This window comes from Myiozetetes cayanensis, unplaced genomic scaffold (assembly GCF_022539395.1).
Source record: "Myiozetetes cayanensis isolate MyiCay16 unplaced genomic scaffold, myiCay2020 scf74, whole genome shotgun sequence".
Classification (NCBI taxonomy): Eukaryota; Metazoa; Chordata; class Aves; order Passeriformes; family Tyrannidae; genus Myiozetetes; species Myiozetetes cayanensis.
The window spans coordinates 146,702-162,786 of NW_026088009.1; the positions used below are offsets into that span (position 1 = coordinate 146,702).

At 37.5% G+C, this 16,085-nt stretch overlaps 1 protein-coding gene across 1 annotated transcript in view; it reads left to right on the top strand.

The window, feature by feature from the left end:
- The window catches only part of NEK10 (NIMA related kinase 10), a 75,468-nt gene extending 62,819 nt beyond the window's left edge, over positions 1-12,649 (top strand). Inside the window, 3 exon segments of the mRNA XM_050338960.1 lie at positions 84-136; positions 221-277; positions 11,328-12,649. Coding sequence (XP_050194917.1) covers positions 84-136; positions 221-232 — 65 coding nt within the window. The 3' untranslated portion in view covers positions 233-277; positions 11,328-12,649.
- The last annotated feature ends 3,436 nt before the right edge of the window (positions 12,650-16,085 follow it).

The following is a 16,085-nucleotide window of genomic DNA, read 5'->3' on the forward strand; positions in this document are numbered from 1 at the left end:
TTGTAGTGGAATTGCTAAGAAACTTACAAGGGAGCATAAATTCCAAATTCAGTAGTATAACATTACTTACTTTTTACTTTAAGGCATGGTTAGCACTTCTGACATGGCAGAAGGGATGGCATATGGGCAGTTGCAGGTAAGCTGTGTGTATACCTATATGTATTCATTTATTACTTTTAATGAAGATGATTTACTGAAATTAAGTTCTTTTTCGTTGTAGACTCTTAATTGAAGAGGTTCTAGAGGAAAGTGATTATTACAGTTTCTCTTCTAACAGGTGAGTCCAGTCGATCTAAAAGGAAAATGTTAATTATGATGTGCTAAAACCAAATGTATCATTGTCCTGTTTATATGATTGCAATTTCACTTTAAACTTAGTGCAGTACGTGGTTTATTATAATACATGGATGCATGGAGTGAAGAAATGTATGTGGGACACATTAGCTAATCTAAGCAGGTTTTTTTTGCCATATCTGTTTTCTTAATTCAGATGAAAGAGTAGTTGAAGTATGGCAGCAATTTCCTCAGAGTTTTCCACATTTAAAACCACATCTGAACAAAAGGTTCATTACATAGAAGTATATTTTAAATTAATAGTCTACCATTACAGGGTTGAAGGGCTGAAGCTGATATATTCAGTAAAATACATGAGAACAGCACAAAAAGCAGTATAAGTGGTTACTAGCACAAAAGTGCAAGGGATGAAAAAAAACCATAATGGTCTGTGAAACTAGGCAAATGCTGTGTCCTGGAGAGGGTATATCTTTTCTGTGGGAAAATTTTGAGGAACATAAGAAAGAAAATATATGAAACATATCATTATAGTTCACAATATAAGCCTAGCGTTTTTCATATTTTTCACCTGCTAGCCTGTTATTTATCTTCTCAAATATTCTTTAGTGCAAAAAAACATTAACTACTTTCATCAGGTAAGTCTATTCTTGTCTTTGCAGTAATCACCGTTATAAAGTCTGAGAGACTGCAGTTAGGTTTTCTAAAACAAACATACACCTACCCTGCTCCCTGCCCCCCTAATATAAATATTAAGAGGTTTTAATAATTTATAGTTCCTGTTGCCTCAGCGATATTTTCCAGTTATTTTTTACTTCTGCAAACTTTCTGGTATGGATTGACTCGAGTGTGAAATGTTTCTAATGATAGTCTGAATATTTCTATAGGCTACTCATTAAACTGGAATTCCAGCTTGCAAGTGTCTTGCAGCTGCCAGCTGAAAGTATTGAAAAATCATGATTCAACACTCCCAAAATAAAATAATAGTTCAATCTCTAAACCTTCAGGGTATACTTGAATTATGTTTGCAGATTACTTTTTCAGCCATGAGGTCTGACAAATTTGTTTATAAGTGTTTTCAAATTCAAAAATTTTCGTCCTAATCCCAAGCTCCCAAGGTTTGGTGCTGTAGAAATAAAATCACACAACTTACGAAAAAAAGAAAAAAAAGGAAAAATACTCTCATTTTTAACATCAATATCTAACAAGTCTTGTAAATGTACAAATGTGTTGTAGTTGTATAGGCATTTATCTCACAGACTGCTAAAAATCATCTTGTTTTAATTAATTGTAATGAAGCAGGTGTGTGCTAAATATGGACTTCTTTTTTTAAGAAAAATTACTACAAAATTATCTATTGAAGGGATTCATAGAGTCATAGTGTATCTCATTTTAAAAGGACCCATAAGGACCATTGAGTCCAACTCCCTGCTCCTCACAGGACTACCTAAAACCAAACTATATGAATAAGGGCATCATCCAGACTCCTTGAACTCTGCTGTGATCACTTACCTGGGGAGCTTGTTCCTGTGTCCAAGCACCCGTCCTAACATCCGATCTGAAGTTTGCCTAGCACAACTTTGTTCCATTTCCTCATGTCCCATTGTTGTCAGTTTAATTCCTGAAATGTAAAGGATTCTTTGAGATTGCAGACACATATGCTAATACTTTCAATGTGTAACAAAGCAGTGCCACAGAAATGCACATGAGACTAACAGCAGTGAAATAATTAACAGTATTTTTCTCCTGATTCATTCAGGAGAAAAATACTTTTTTTTCTGCCATGCTAGAATTCCCTAGAGAGTGGCGGTTCTGCAGAAGACTAACTTCAGATTCTAATTTTTAAAAAAATGTATTTTAAAGGAGACATAAGAGAGCTATGGATATCAGGATAACAGTGTAGTATAACAAATTTTTCTCTATGCTATGTTTATCCTGCAGAAAGAAACAGGTAAAAGAGCGAGCGTGCATTTCCATGTATACATAAATCTGGAGAAGGCCAATGGATGTTCAGCATCCTTCTTCACTTTGGTGGATGCACAATATATTTGGTTTTTGTAGGAGCACAGGAAAATTGGAAAGCACATTGTGTTTCCCCAGAGTCACGGCCTTTCTGTGTTATCCACAGTCAGTGCTGATTTGTGTTTTTCACATGGGACTTGTAGAGAAGACTTGATTGATTTTGGACCAGCTAATTATCATAAGACCTAAATTGACTTTGGAATGAATTCTGGAGGAATGGAGTGAAATGTTCTCATAGGTACGAATCTCCTTATAAGTTAAGATTTATGCTGTTTAGATTTGACTATTTTTTTTTTTTTAGTTGCTTAGAATTGATGATGGTCTGCAATAACAGCTATTGTAGACTTTGACCAACTCCACTGCATGTGTGTCAGTATAACATGTCCTGGCTTTAGCTGCAGATATAAAACAGTCATACTGCAGCCCTTTTTTGGTCTATCACCAGCAACTTGATTTTTCACTATGGTTTTTGTGTCAGGTTGACCCTGGCTGGATGCCAAGTATCCACCAAAGCCACTCTATAACTCCCCTCTGCAACAGGAGAGGGGAGAAAAAATATAACAAAAAGTCAGGAACTGAGAGAAGAATAAGGAGAGATCACTCATCGATTACTGTTATGGACAGAGCAGACTTGAATTGGGGATATTAACTGAATTTGTTACCAAAAAATCATAGCAGGATAACTGAGAAGTAAGAAAATTCTTAAAAATTCTTCTTTTTCCCACCCTTCCCTCCTTCCCAGGCTCTACCTCCTCCCCCACAGTGGCACAGGGAGGTGGGGAATGGGGGTCATGGTCAGTTCATCACATACTGTTCCTGCTACTGATCAGGAAGAAGAGTCCTTCCCCTGCTCCAGCGTGGGGTTCCTTCCACAGGAGACAGTTCTCCACGAATTTCTCCAGCATGAGTCCATCCCATGGGCTACAGTTCTTCATGAACTGTTCCAGCATGAGTCACTTTTCCACAGGTTGCAGTGCTTCAGGCACAGCCTGCTGCTGTAGCATGGGTCCACCACAGGGTCATAAGTCCTACCAGCAAACCTGCTCCAGAGTGGGCTTCTCTCTGCATGTCTTCAGGTCCCTTCCTGGAGCCTGCTCCAGCACAGGTTTCCCATGGCTTCACAGCTTCTTTTCAGACACACACCCTCTCCAGCATGGGTCTCCTCCATGGGCTGCAGGTGGATCTCTATACTCCCGTTGACCTCCATGGGCTACAGGGAAACAGCCTGTTTCACCATGGTCTTCACCACAGGCTGCAGGGGTATCTCAGCTCTGGCACATGGAACACCTTCTCCCGTTCCTTCACTTGACCTTGGTGTCTGCAGAGCTGTTCCTCTCACATATTCTCCCTCCTCTCATCTCTGATCGCAATTAAATCTGCACGATAACCTTTTCCCCTTCTTAAATATGTTATCACAGAGGTGTTACGATCATTCCTGATTGGCTTGGCCTTGGCCAGTGGTGGGTCCACCTGGCACTGGCATTGGTTCTATTGGACATGGGGGAAGCTTCTGGCAGCTTCTCACAGAAGCCACTCCTGTGGCTCCCCCACTACCAAAACCTGGCCAAGCAAACACAACACACTTCTGTTATTTCCTGTGATGTGTAATTTTGTTCGGTTCCCATCCCCACTATTACATTAATTGTTTCCCAGACAAAGTTCTACTCCCAGATAACTTAGGATTTTTTCCTTTTCTTCCAGAGAATTGACAGACCACACTTTGGCCTTGGCTATCAAAAACTTGTCTATATTTCCAGAGAACTTGCCATGTTTTCTGTAGTGTGTTCCACTTGGTGCCAATCAGAGCTTTCAGAACTTGAGCAGGGTTTGTTTTTTTTTTTTTTGTGGTTTTTTAGTTTTTGCTGCTTGTACTCTCTCCAAATAGCAAAACAGCACAGTTTTGATAGCTGTCCAGTGTTGAATGATTCATTTGGCTAGCAGACATGAATCATTAGGTTTCACCTCAAACTCTCCAGCAGCTTAAGCAAGGTAGAAGAACAAATCAGTCTCCCAAGCCGCACTGCAAGTTGCTTATCAGTGTCCACCATTATCTGGTTTTATTCCATCATGCAGTAATTGGTTTGCAGCCCTCTCTGCAACATCCTTTCAGCCATTCTTACCTAAAGCTGTTTTAGCCTTGCTCTACTTCCTCTCTTTTATACACAGTGAAACATTTCAGCAGCAACTGCAAATTTTCTGGCAGAAACTTAGTACATCCTGTGGCTTTCTTGGGATCCCTTCCTTGGAAAAGTGTTCTCAGAAAAGCTTTAGAAAAAAGTACCAGGAGTAATGAGTATCTATATTTTGCTTGCTTTAGCAGCATATAGGGCAATACACCTGTTTTTAAACCTTTTTAAGCTTTCTTCACTTATGTTAAAAGTTTTTAGTTTAGATTGAGTTTTTCTAAGATAGGCAGTTGTAACGTGTGGATCTTTTGCAGTGGAAACAGAATGACAGAGCTTCTAGCAGGAAACAGATTACCTTCCCTTCAACCCATAATATGGGCTTTTCCAGTAGAAATGAGAAGAAAAAGAACTCCAAAGGCTCAAGAAACCCTCAGAAGACACATCACAACACCACAAATTTAAGTTGTGAAGTTGCAAATGTTTGAAAGTGTTTCTTCATTTTAAGGTCAAATTTCTTCCCAGTTTCCGGCCAAGTTGACTGGACACTATGTTGTAAGGCTAAAAGCTGAATTCTGGTTCGGAACAAAGAACTGGGGCACGTGTGCTATGGCTAAAAGCCCTATTAAATGCAGAATAAAGAGCTAGGTATCATAATAATATATTCTTTTACCTCATTGTGGAGCATACTTTATAGAGAAAGCAGTCTAGAAATATGTTGTATTTATTTTTATGTTTGGGGAAATTTGTGTGCGGATTTTGCTTCTTTCCCATCACTGTTGCCCCTTGCTGTGCCCTCCTGAAATTCCAAGAATATAAGATAGGAAACCAAACCTTAAGAGAGGCAATGACATGAAAATTGTAGTAGGACAAATAAACTCTATAACGGGTTAAAAATTCTTCAAGTAACTTAATCAAGTGATGAGAGAAACATGAATTCTTTAGAAACTGAGACAGCTTCATAAGAAAAATGTCATGCTTTTTTTCCCCCCATTTTCATTATAATAGTAATTACTATCTCAATACCAGTCATTTCATGGGGATTAATGACCAGCTGAGGATAATGACCCTCAGCTTTATCTTGAATAATCAACTTGTGCCCATTTATCACTAATCTCCTGAAATTACTCAGCACTCCAATTGTATTACTTATTTATACAGAAACTGGGTAAACATGCAAAAACAAAAACCACCAAAAAACCCCTGTAATGTTTCAAAATTATTCCATTCACATCCATTGTGCCCCCTTTTCTCTTTTTCACCTTCTGATTTAATATTATGCTAAATAAGAGGCAGGCTCCTTGTTTGTGAAGCTGTTTATGAATAGAACAATGAATACTTGTTTCAAAATTTCATCATGTTTTTTTATATTGAAGTACACATGTAATACCCAAATTCATGTAGAAGTCTATTCTTAATAAATTGCATGAAGAGACCTAATCCAAGCGGAAACTCAGTAATATGAAAAGATTTGCTATAAATAAACAAAAGTAGCAATGGTCAGAGGAGAATTGTGTTCAGCTGAGGCCTGTAGCTCTGTCATGGTCTAACCACCCTGGGCAGCTCGGTACCACGCAGCCACTCCCTCACTCCCCTGCAGTGGGACAGAGAATTGAAAGAATAAAAGTGAGAAAGCTCTTGGCTTGAGATAAAGACAGTTTAATAGATAAAGCAAAAGCTGCACATGCAAGCAAAGCAAGATAAGGAATTAATTCTCTGCTTCCCAGCAGCAGGCAGGTGCTCAGCCGTTTCCAGGAAAGCAGGACTCTGTCCCGTCTTATGATTGCTTAAGACAAGTCCATAATTCCAAACATCCTTCCCTGCCCTTCCTTCTTCTTTCTTCCAGCTTTTATTGCAGAGCATGATACCATATGGTGAGGAACGTGCCATGTGGTCAGTTGGAGTCAGCTGTCCCTGCTGTGTCCCTTCCTAGATTGAAACACTGGTGTGTTGTCAACACCGTTTGCAGCGCAAATCCAAAACATAGCACCACACAAACTACTGTGAAGAAATTTAACTCTATCCCAGCCAAAACCAGTACAAGCTCATATGACCAGAGGTCTGTTTGTGAGAAATGTTGTTTCAACATTAGTTTTGTAGGAAGAAAAATGGTTGCAATGCAAGTAAGAACAGAAGGAAACAGACTTCATAATCAAGTGCATATATTGATATGTTGTCATATATAATTTTCTTAACTTTCTTCAATGTGGTCTTTTCCATTGTTATTGAAATTTTAGAAACAGAGAAGCAACTATTCTCCTAGTTAAAAAGAGCTATTTTTCATGAAGAGGAAAACCATCAAGTCTAGCTCTAATGATATCTATGCATTTTTAACTACTCAAAGAATAGCTCAAAGTATTATTCACAGAGGGATTTTATAGCTCAGGAATGACAGCAAATTCTGAATTATGCCCTTTTGAGGCAGCTCTCATTGTACTGGGTCTATGGTCCATAATTTGAAAATAGAAATGTTTTTTCTAATGGAACTTTTTCTATCTACAGATTCTTACCATGTTAATTAATGCATCTCTTTAATTGTGTTAGATGACTCATGGATTGAAATTTGTACTTTGCTTAGTTAATGTTTTTTTTAATGTTCTAGAACCTAACAAACGAGACAATAGATGGCTGTACACACCTCCAACACCCTTGGTATATAAACTGGATTTTTTGACTTACTGATATCTAGGTGATTTAAGACACTACTACTTTCTATTCCCTCCTGGCACCCCTTCCAGGTAATGTTGCCAGGCATTTTCTGATGATTGTTTTCTTCTTCCAAATGGTTGTCCATGTTGAGTCCTACTTCTTACACATGCAAAAGATTCTTTTAGCCAGCAATGTTTATTCAGAGTCATACCAGTATTCTGTCAAATTGTATTTCTACCCAAGGAGGTAAAAAAGTCTGCCAAAGCTCAGCAGTACTTTTTAATTATAATTTTTTTTTTTTTAATTTCTAAACATGAATGGCTGCAACAGTCTTTCATTCACCCCCCTGCAGTTCTGATGGCTTCCAGCTGAGGCTCTGTGAGGCACCGTTAGTATGCCGCTCTATTTTCAGACCAGCATTCACTACAGCTTTGGAGTTAGCTGTCCTTCCGCTAAGAGGCAGTATTGGCCTATCTTTCCTAAGTCACAGATCCTACTGAAATTCGAAGCAACATGAAAACCTGGGGTAGCAATTGATCCTACCGTCAGCTCCATCCAACTCCTAGTGTTAGACAGTGACTAACACTTGTCACATTGATTAATACAGAGAGTTCCACCAACAATGAAACCCTTGACCAGGAGATGGATTAAAAGATATAGGTTAGTCACATACAGCAATGGTCACACTGCTCCTTTCACACTTGCTAGAGACATAATTTTTACCAAGTTGTTACAGCTGCACAATTGTTGGCTGTACTCAGAAGATACATGTACCAGGCTTCATGGTAATGTTGAAGTCTAGAGAAATGATGACTTATGAACTAGGGAAAAAGTATGCCTTGGATCCTAGAGTATTAGTAGCTGAGCATGTCAAAATCAAATGCCCAGGTGTGAAAAACTTACTGCGAACTGTGTTTTTAGAGAATTACAGGAATATTCTGGTCACTGCAGGCATGACCTGAATGACAAAAGAGTTGGAAATTTTTTTTCTGGTATTACAATACCATAATAAAGCACTTCTCCCACTTTGCTTAATAGATTTTTTTTTTTTTTAAGGTTTTTTTCCCTCTGAAGCAGAACGATAGGGACTGTAGCAGAAAGTATTTATTGCTCTCTAGCAGTTAGTTAGCATCAAGACTGATAGATTTGACTAGTCTTAGGTCTGCTAGGTATAAAAGAGGTATAACCTGACTGTTTTTCATGACATTATGTTGTGTAGAACAGAGAAGTGATCCAGGGATCTGTATGGTGCAAGTACCAGAACAATCTGATTATGTCATAGGACTGTCATTGATGCAGAACCTCTCCCTCACTCCACTGGAGATTCTCTTTAGCAATGAGATATGTGGAAAAGAGCATTTCACTTCTTGTTGGAAAAGATGAAAGAGCATCTGGTCTGAGTTTAGGCTGACTGGTAGGTACCAAGTTATTGATACAGTTCAGTGATGTATACACAAAATTAAGTGGTCTCCTGACAGTGGAAATGCCTGAAGTCCACCCTGTCTGTAGAAAATGTGCATGTGTATGAAGCTGTCTGTCAGCATTTGGACTGTGGGAATGACTATTTTCAACAGCAGGCAGATGGCTCTGATCCCTTGCAGAGATCACATGCCCGGAGCTCTCAGACGTTCTTACATGAGCTCTCCATCTTTGAATAGAAGCATCTGTCATCACAGATTTGTTTGGCCAAGATAAGATGGGTATGCTGTTGCAGTTCTGAAGCAGGTCTTTCTACCAGTTTGAGGGAAAGACTTACTTTGAGAATGACTTCTGTGTGTCCGAGGTGTCTGCTTGGTGGAATTCTTGCTTAGAGCATAGATAAAGTCTGTCAAAGAATAGATAAGAAGGCACCTTCCTACTTAAGATGGTTCAGAAAGCTCAGTGTAGTCTGGAGTCATTCTTGTGCAGGCAGACTGTCCTTGGACTAAACATTTTCAGTTGAAATAAAGGGCAAGAGGTTTTTTTTCCTGTTGTTGTTTCTTTGGTTGGTTGGTTGGCTTTGAGGCTTTAGTGGTTTGGTTGAGCTAGGGCAGGGTAGCTGGGCAGAAGGTAATACCTTTCTACATCACAGCAAGATGCTGTTGAAAGGCACTTTGGGAGCTCTTAGGCTAAACAAAAGACAATCTGAAAGTTTTTTAAGAAATGGAAGATGAGATTGGAGTGTTCAGAAATCAGAGCCATACAAAGATAAATCCTTTTTCACCTATTTCAAGATCTTCTTAATGACTATGGCTAGAGGAGGAATTGCACATTGTTACATAGGTAGCTGTTTTGATACAGTGATGCAAGATAAAACAAAATGTATTCTAGGATGTAAATATAGTACTAACTGGCTCAGTGTTCCTTTAGGTATTGTAATTGTGTCCTTTGTCCTTAAATACTCCCTTTTTACTAGGAGAACCTCCATTTACTGATAAGGGGAAGTCAGATCTTCGTATTTCTAGCATGATACTCCATAAAGATAATTCTTAGGACTCATCAGAGTATCAACTCCAGTTTTGAAAGTTAATTTGAAACCTTTTTTTAAAGACTGATCATGTGAAAATTACATTTATCTTACTGGGACATTTTATCTGTAAGCCATCTCAGTCTTCTGAGTTTCCCATGTTTCCATGGAGTCCTGTAGTTCTAGAAATCTGGGCCATGGAAGGAGCTGAGAGATTTTAGCCTTTACAGCACTGAACAAAGGTATTGGAAGTAAGAAGCTTTTCCCTGTGTTGCTTACCTATAGTAAAAAAAAAAAAAATCTACCATTTTTTTTCTTTATTAACTTGTGTGTTGTAGCAAGGATTTCAAATTGGGCCAAGAAAGTACAAGAAAGACAAAAGGGGATCCAGGAAGACGTTATTGCAGCCTTTCAATATTTAAAAGATATTATAAATTATTAAAAGAGATAATTTTTTTACCAGGGTCTGTAGCAACAGCATAAGGGCAATGGTTTTAAAGTGAGTAGATTTAGACCGAACCTAAGGAAGAAGTTTTTTTCATGAGGGTAGTGAGATGCTGGAACAGGTTGCTCAGAAAAGTTGTGGATGCCCCATCCTTGGAAGTGTTCAAGGTCAGGTTGGATGGCATTGTGGGAACCTGATCTAATGAAAGACGTCCCTTCCCATGACAGGAGTGTTGAACTGTGCAGTCTTTAAAGTCCTTTTTTCCAGTCAAAACCATTCCATGGTTCTAATTTTTGCACAGGTACAGTGCCCCGTCAAGGATTATGTTATCCACCTACCAGGCTGAATGGAAGTTTACTGTCAGCCTTCAGTCTATATGTTTTGTTTTTCCTTAAGTGCACTTGACTTTACAACTTTATTAACAATCTTCCAGCTTGGGGATTTCTATCTGCACGTGTTGAAGTGTATTTGCAAAACTATAAACTAGTTTTCATATTTTTCCTTTCCCCATTCCTACAATACTTCCATATCCTTCAGTAATTAAAATAACACTGCTTCCTAAGGAACCATGCGTATAGAGGAATGTTTGAAAGGTCTTTGGATATCTGAGTTACACATGTTGTATACAAGGAGTCAGGAAAAATTTCAGAAGAGGTCTTACAGTTGGATTGAGAACTGGTGGAGTTTTGAGACAAAACTGAGATAACCTGTTTTACTTTCTCACAGCAGTGATTATGAGAAGTCTTTACATCATATTTTCATATTCGTAGAATAGTTATGGCAATGTATTACATCTTGATTATGAGATAAGTTTCACCAATATAAAGCTGACAGATGCAACTCCATCACTTTCTGTGCTGTAACAGGCTACAGAGGAATTAGAAAAGGAGAAAGAAATGGTGTTAAATACTTGCTTTCTACTAGTTCTCCATAGTGCTGAAGTCTTGAGATGTTATATCAGCAGCATAAGTTAGAGCTGGCCCACAAATACCTTATGTTGTATTCAGGCTTCATTGATTATCTGTGGGAGAACTTTGCACCATGCTGCTCTAATTCTATTTGTGTGCAGTGCAGACTAGTCCATAAATTTTGAGTCAGAGGATCATTAGACAAACTAATTCCCTGTGTGTAGCATAAATGATAAAATTTCACCCAGAGATTTCTGCATCAAACTGTTGTAAACTCTGAACTGAAACCATTTCTTTTGATTGACTTCTGAAGTTCTTTGGCTTCTGCATTATGCTTATACATTAGCTTTCTGCTGATAGCACAAAGATTGATCCCATGCCTGGTGAGCGTGAGTAGTGGGAAATTCTTACTTCCAACTAACTACTGATTTTTTTTCCCCCAGGAGTCTCTACTATCCAAAGGGAACAATGAACTATCCAGCAGAAGAAGAGAATATGTGATTCTGAACAAAGGGTTTGGAATTGTTCCTAATGAAGTCAACCTGCCTGTACTTCAGCTGAGACTGATTACCAAAGGGTCAAGCTTTGCTCATTAAATAACATCCAGATGGAATACCAATGTGGGGCAGTTTCAAGAGACCTCATGCGGTATTTTAGGATGATACCCTTTAGCTTTGTTTACAGCATAAGCGTTTTAGAAGGAATTTTGGGAAAGATGCTTTCAGGTTTATAAATTAGGAGAAAAGCACAGTTCTCAACAGTAAATACCTCCTATTTTTAGAATATGTTTTTTTTTTTAAATTGTTGCATAGTCAGGTTTTCTGGAACGATAGTTCAGTAACCTTATTTATGTCCATTCATGTCTTCTGTGGGAAGAAAAAGAGCTTTGTAATATGAACAGGCAGAAAATATATCTAGGTTCATTCTACCAGAATTAGAGATAGATTAAACACCGTCAGTAATATTTTAATATTTAGAAGGAATTTCACTTCTTATATTTAGATAATTGCAAATTCTAATGCTAGTGTGGCTTGTTAATTGTCATTATTTGCAAATGGCATTGCTTCTGAAATGATTATTATTTTAAAGCCAGCTGGTTTTACTGCTATTTCAAAATGTCTTCATATTATATGTCTATCTTTAGCCACACATTGTATAGATCTGTGTACATACAATGTGTCATGTACATTTATATACATTTTATATACACATGTTTTAATGTTTAACAGACTTAAGTAAATTAAATACATGCTTTGCTGCTAATCAAAATTGTAGTACTTAAAAGCCCTTCCAGAATTTCAGTGTTTATTCACTGTATTAAATGTAGATAAAAATGTCTCAGTGCAGTAGCAGAGAAGCTATGTTTTTCTCTACAGTTTAGTAAGGAATACTTATTAAGGACCAAGGCTTCTCTCTACAGTTGCTACTGTGGCAATCAAAACTGTTGCAAATAACCAGAATGCACTTGGTGATATGGTTTTATTATCTCTGTTGAAAATTATTAGCTTTATAGTCATCACATGATTACTTGTAAGTAATTTGATACAGATGTATGTTGTGTACTTTTTCCTTTATTTTCCCCCCAGTGGTTTGTTTGTAACTATGAATAGCTAATTGGCATTCATTTCCTAACAATTTAAGTGTATAATTTTACGTGTAATGTGTGACTTCAACATCCTGAATTGTGAAGCAGTGAAAAAGGGCCCAGTGGACAATGTAAAAAATAATAACAATAGTAATAAAATCTACCCTCTTTTCACATGTACGTAGTGTTGGAAGTCTTCAGGAGCTGCCTTTGCATCTGTACAGTGGTACAGTACTGATAGCAGAGGTCTCTTAAGGGTCAAGACATATCATTCCTAAGGTATTACCACCAGGTAGCTAGAGTTTGCACCATGAATCGCCATAGAAGATGCATTTCCTCCAATGTTACCTCTAAAAATCAATTCCTATTTTAGTTCAGAGTGTTAGTTTTGCTTTACTAGGGTGTAGAAAGGGAATGCAGTATGGTTAAATCTGATGTATTATAAAGCAAATCCATGCTGTATATGACTACCAGTAGAATTGATTACATGGATATTTTATCCAAAAGTTCTTCATTTAAATTCAACCTTGATATGTTCTACTCAAACTGTGTATGAATTCTCATCATTTTCCACTAAAATAGCGTATAACCAATCTTCACTGAAAGTAACCTATTTTAATATATTTTTTTCAGAAATGTCATATAATTTAAATTGCCAGAGTGCATTGAATGCCTTTAAAATAATTTGGACTTTATTTCAAGTATGTTTCATTGTTTATAATTTGCCTGGCTTTGATGGCATTATTTTTGTTGAGAAATAGAGTATAATTAATTAATCTTATTGTGTTTTTCCTAATGTATTTTTAGTGCTGTTAACTTTGAAGGAAATTTTGTACTGGTTTTAGTGAGTGTGAAAAGTGGAGTACTCTCTGGTGGTCAGCTGAGGAGCAGACAAGTGGTGGATTGGTGGCATGTGCAGCTGCAACCGCCAAGGCTTTGTTTTAAAGCAGGAAATGAGTGGTCTTTTCTGTTCCTTTCCCAGTGTTCACTAGGAATTTTTTTCCCTTCCTGCTTGCAAAAGTATTGACATGCTGACTTGAAGGAAAGAGCTGGTACATTTTACATGTAGGACAATCAGTTGCTGCAGAAGGTTCCTTATCTAATCTGTTAAGTAATTTATGGCATTAGTACATAGACGCTCTCCAATGAGATCTGTGCCCATCATATTTCTGACATGGATAATTTCTGTATGGCTAAATTTTGTATAGAAAATATAGATAAAGCATCTTTAGAGAAACACAGAAACCAAAAATAAGTTGCTTAACATCATTGAGCAAGTCATCAGCAAACTGAGAATGGAACCTACATCTCCGGAGTTCCAGTCCAGTGCATAACTGGTGTCCTTCAAGGTGTGGAGCTCTTTTTCTCATGTGCTTGTCATCTTTAGTGTAACTTGTGCAAAAATCAGAGAAACAGGCATAGCTGTATTTTTTATTTACCTAATTGAAAAAGATCCTGCAAAGTGTGGTGCTAACCATGCTGAAACATTGTACTGAACTACAGCTAATTTTTGATTATTTGTTAGTCTAAACTGTGACTTATGTAGGCCTTTTCTACAGTTTACTTGGCTGTGGTCAGGTACCTGAGATTATGTAGTATTATGCCTTCTGTTATTCATGCACCCACTTTCTACAGTCATCTGATTACAAGCACTTTCTCAGGAGAATGTACTGTGTGCATATTCTGTAGCCTGATTTACATATGTTGTGCTCCATCTGAATCATTTCATAACCCTGAATAATCAAATATTGACATTGGATCAAATCATTAGTTTTTTTCTATAAGGTAATTCTTGTTTACAGTCACAGAATAATGTATTTAAAGACTGCTTAAAGTCCTTGTAACTTGAAGGATTGCTGCCCGGTAATTGGTATTTCATATCAAGAAATTTGACAACCAGTTATGGAACTTACGGAATTATGTTAGTTAAAGAAGAAAGGCCAACAAATTTGGTTATTAAAAACAAGAAAAATTCTAGGAGTGACTTCCCCAAACTGAATAATATGCACAATTTTTGCATGTATCAATTCTGCCCTGATTTTAGGAGGAACCAGCAATTCTGAATGACTGCATTTCAGGAGATGTGAAAAGAGGAAGCCACTTGAGAATATCTGGTTTTGACTCTATGAATTCACCATGCACTTGAATTAAAAAACTTCTCAACTGAAGGTTTCATCATTCAATTTGTCTAGACAGAGAACAGCAATTGGAAATAAAGCTCTTCTAATTAATTTTGTTTCTTGACTTGCAGGAGGCTAAATCACATGAATACTCTGTGTTCAACTGTTCTCAACAGGAGATGCTGAGAACTGTAATGAGAAAACTAGTAATTTTAAAATATTTTACATTTGAGTTCTCAAATTTCCTACTGAGCTAAAAACTTACATCTGGTAAGATTTTGCTTCCATAGTTGAACTCATTGTTCACTGTGATATTTTGACTTACGTTTCTAAATTTGTTTCTAATGATGCCAGTCAGGACATGTTCCTTGACTTAAGCTGCAACTGGACTTACTCAGTTTTGCTCAAAATTTAGGTTTACCATAGCTTCATTACTGTCTTTTGTCTGCCTCCATCTTCATTGGTGCAATGTAAGCAAATACAGATAGTGTTGAACCTTGCCTGAGCAAGGGAGTTTGAAGTCAGCTACATTCCAAATCTTGTTTACAGATGCTAAAGATGCACACATTTTCATGTATGTATACATCATATATATACGTGATTTTTCAAATTAGATAATTGAAATCTCAGCAATCTAATTCAAGAATCATTACTAGTCTTGATCTGTTGCAGGAAAAGAAAGAATAATAATGCAGTTAAATTGCTTTGCAGACATTTTCTAGCTTCTTTCCATTCTGGGATTTCATGCTCACCCTTCCGCTGCTCCTTTGTGGCTCAGTAGTTTGATTCTGGTGGAGCAGTTACCATGAGTTGTTATCAGCTGGAGTCCTATGCCAGGAGGAGTAGGATGTTCTTAATGATGGCTCATTCTTCCTCTAGGATCCATCACTTGGAATCATTTTTATACATTTGCTAAGACACTTTTACCCCTTTTCTATTTTTTCATTGGTCTGCAGCTCCATAATACATCTGTTTTATAATGCATAGTGCATTTTATGTGTACTGGGTACTGTTTTTTGTTCTCTCAGCTACCTCTAAACCTGGATTTGTCCAGGTCTGCATTTTGTTACTGTTTATGGCTGAGTTGTTTATAGCCAGCAGTGCATCTCTTACCATGCCATTCCTAATTCCTCTATACCACATCCTGTGTTTTAAGGCACAGCTATCTTCTTAAGGCCCCTGCTATCAGACCAGGCCTGTATCTCTTCATAACTATATCTTATTATACATTAAATAAATGCTTTTTACAGCTGTCTATATAAAACTACAGTTGTTCGAAGATAAACAGAAATAAACCAAATTAGAGGTATTGAACTGGTCAGTTAGAGGAATCACAACCACAGCTATTCCAATTGAAACAAAGATAAATTCAGACTGCACAGCTGACAAACCTCAGGATTGAGGCCTTGCAAATTCAGCATGAAGTTTATGGTCTGTTGTTGTCCGTGGTACTGCTGTGTACAAGATTGCAGCTTTCAGAACTTTTAAAAATGCTC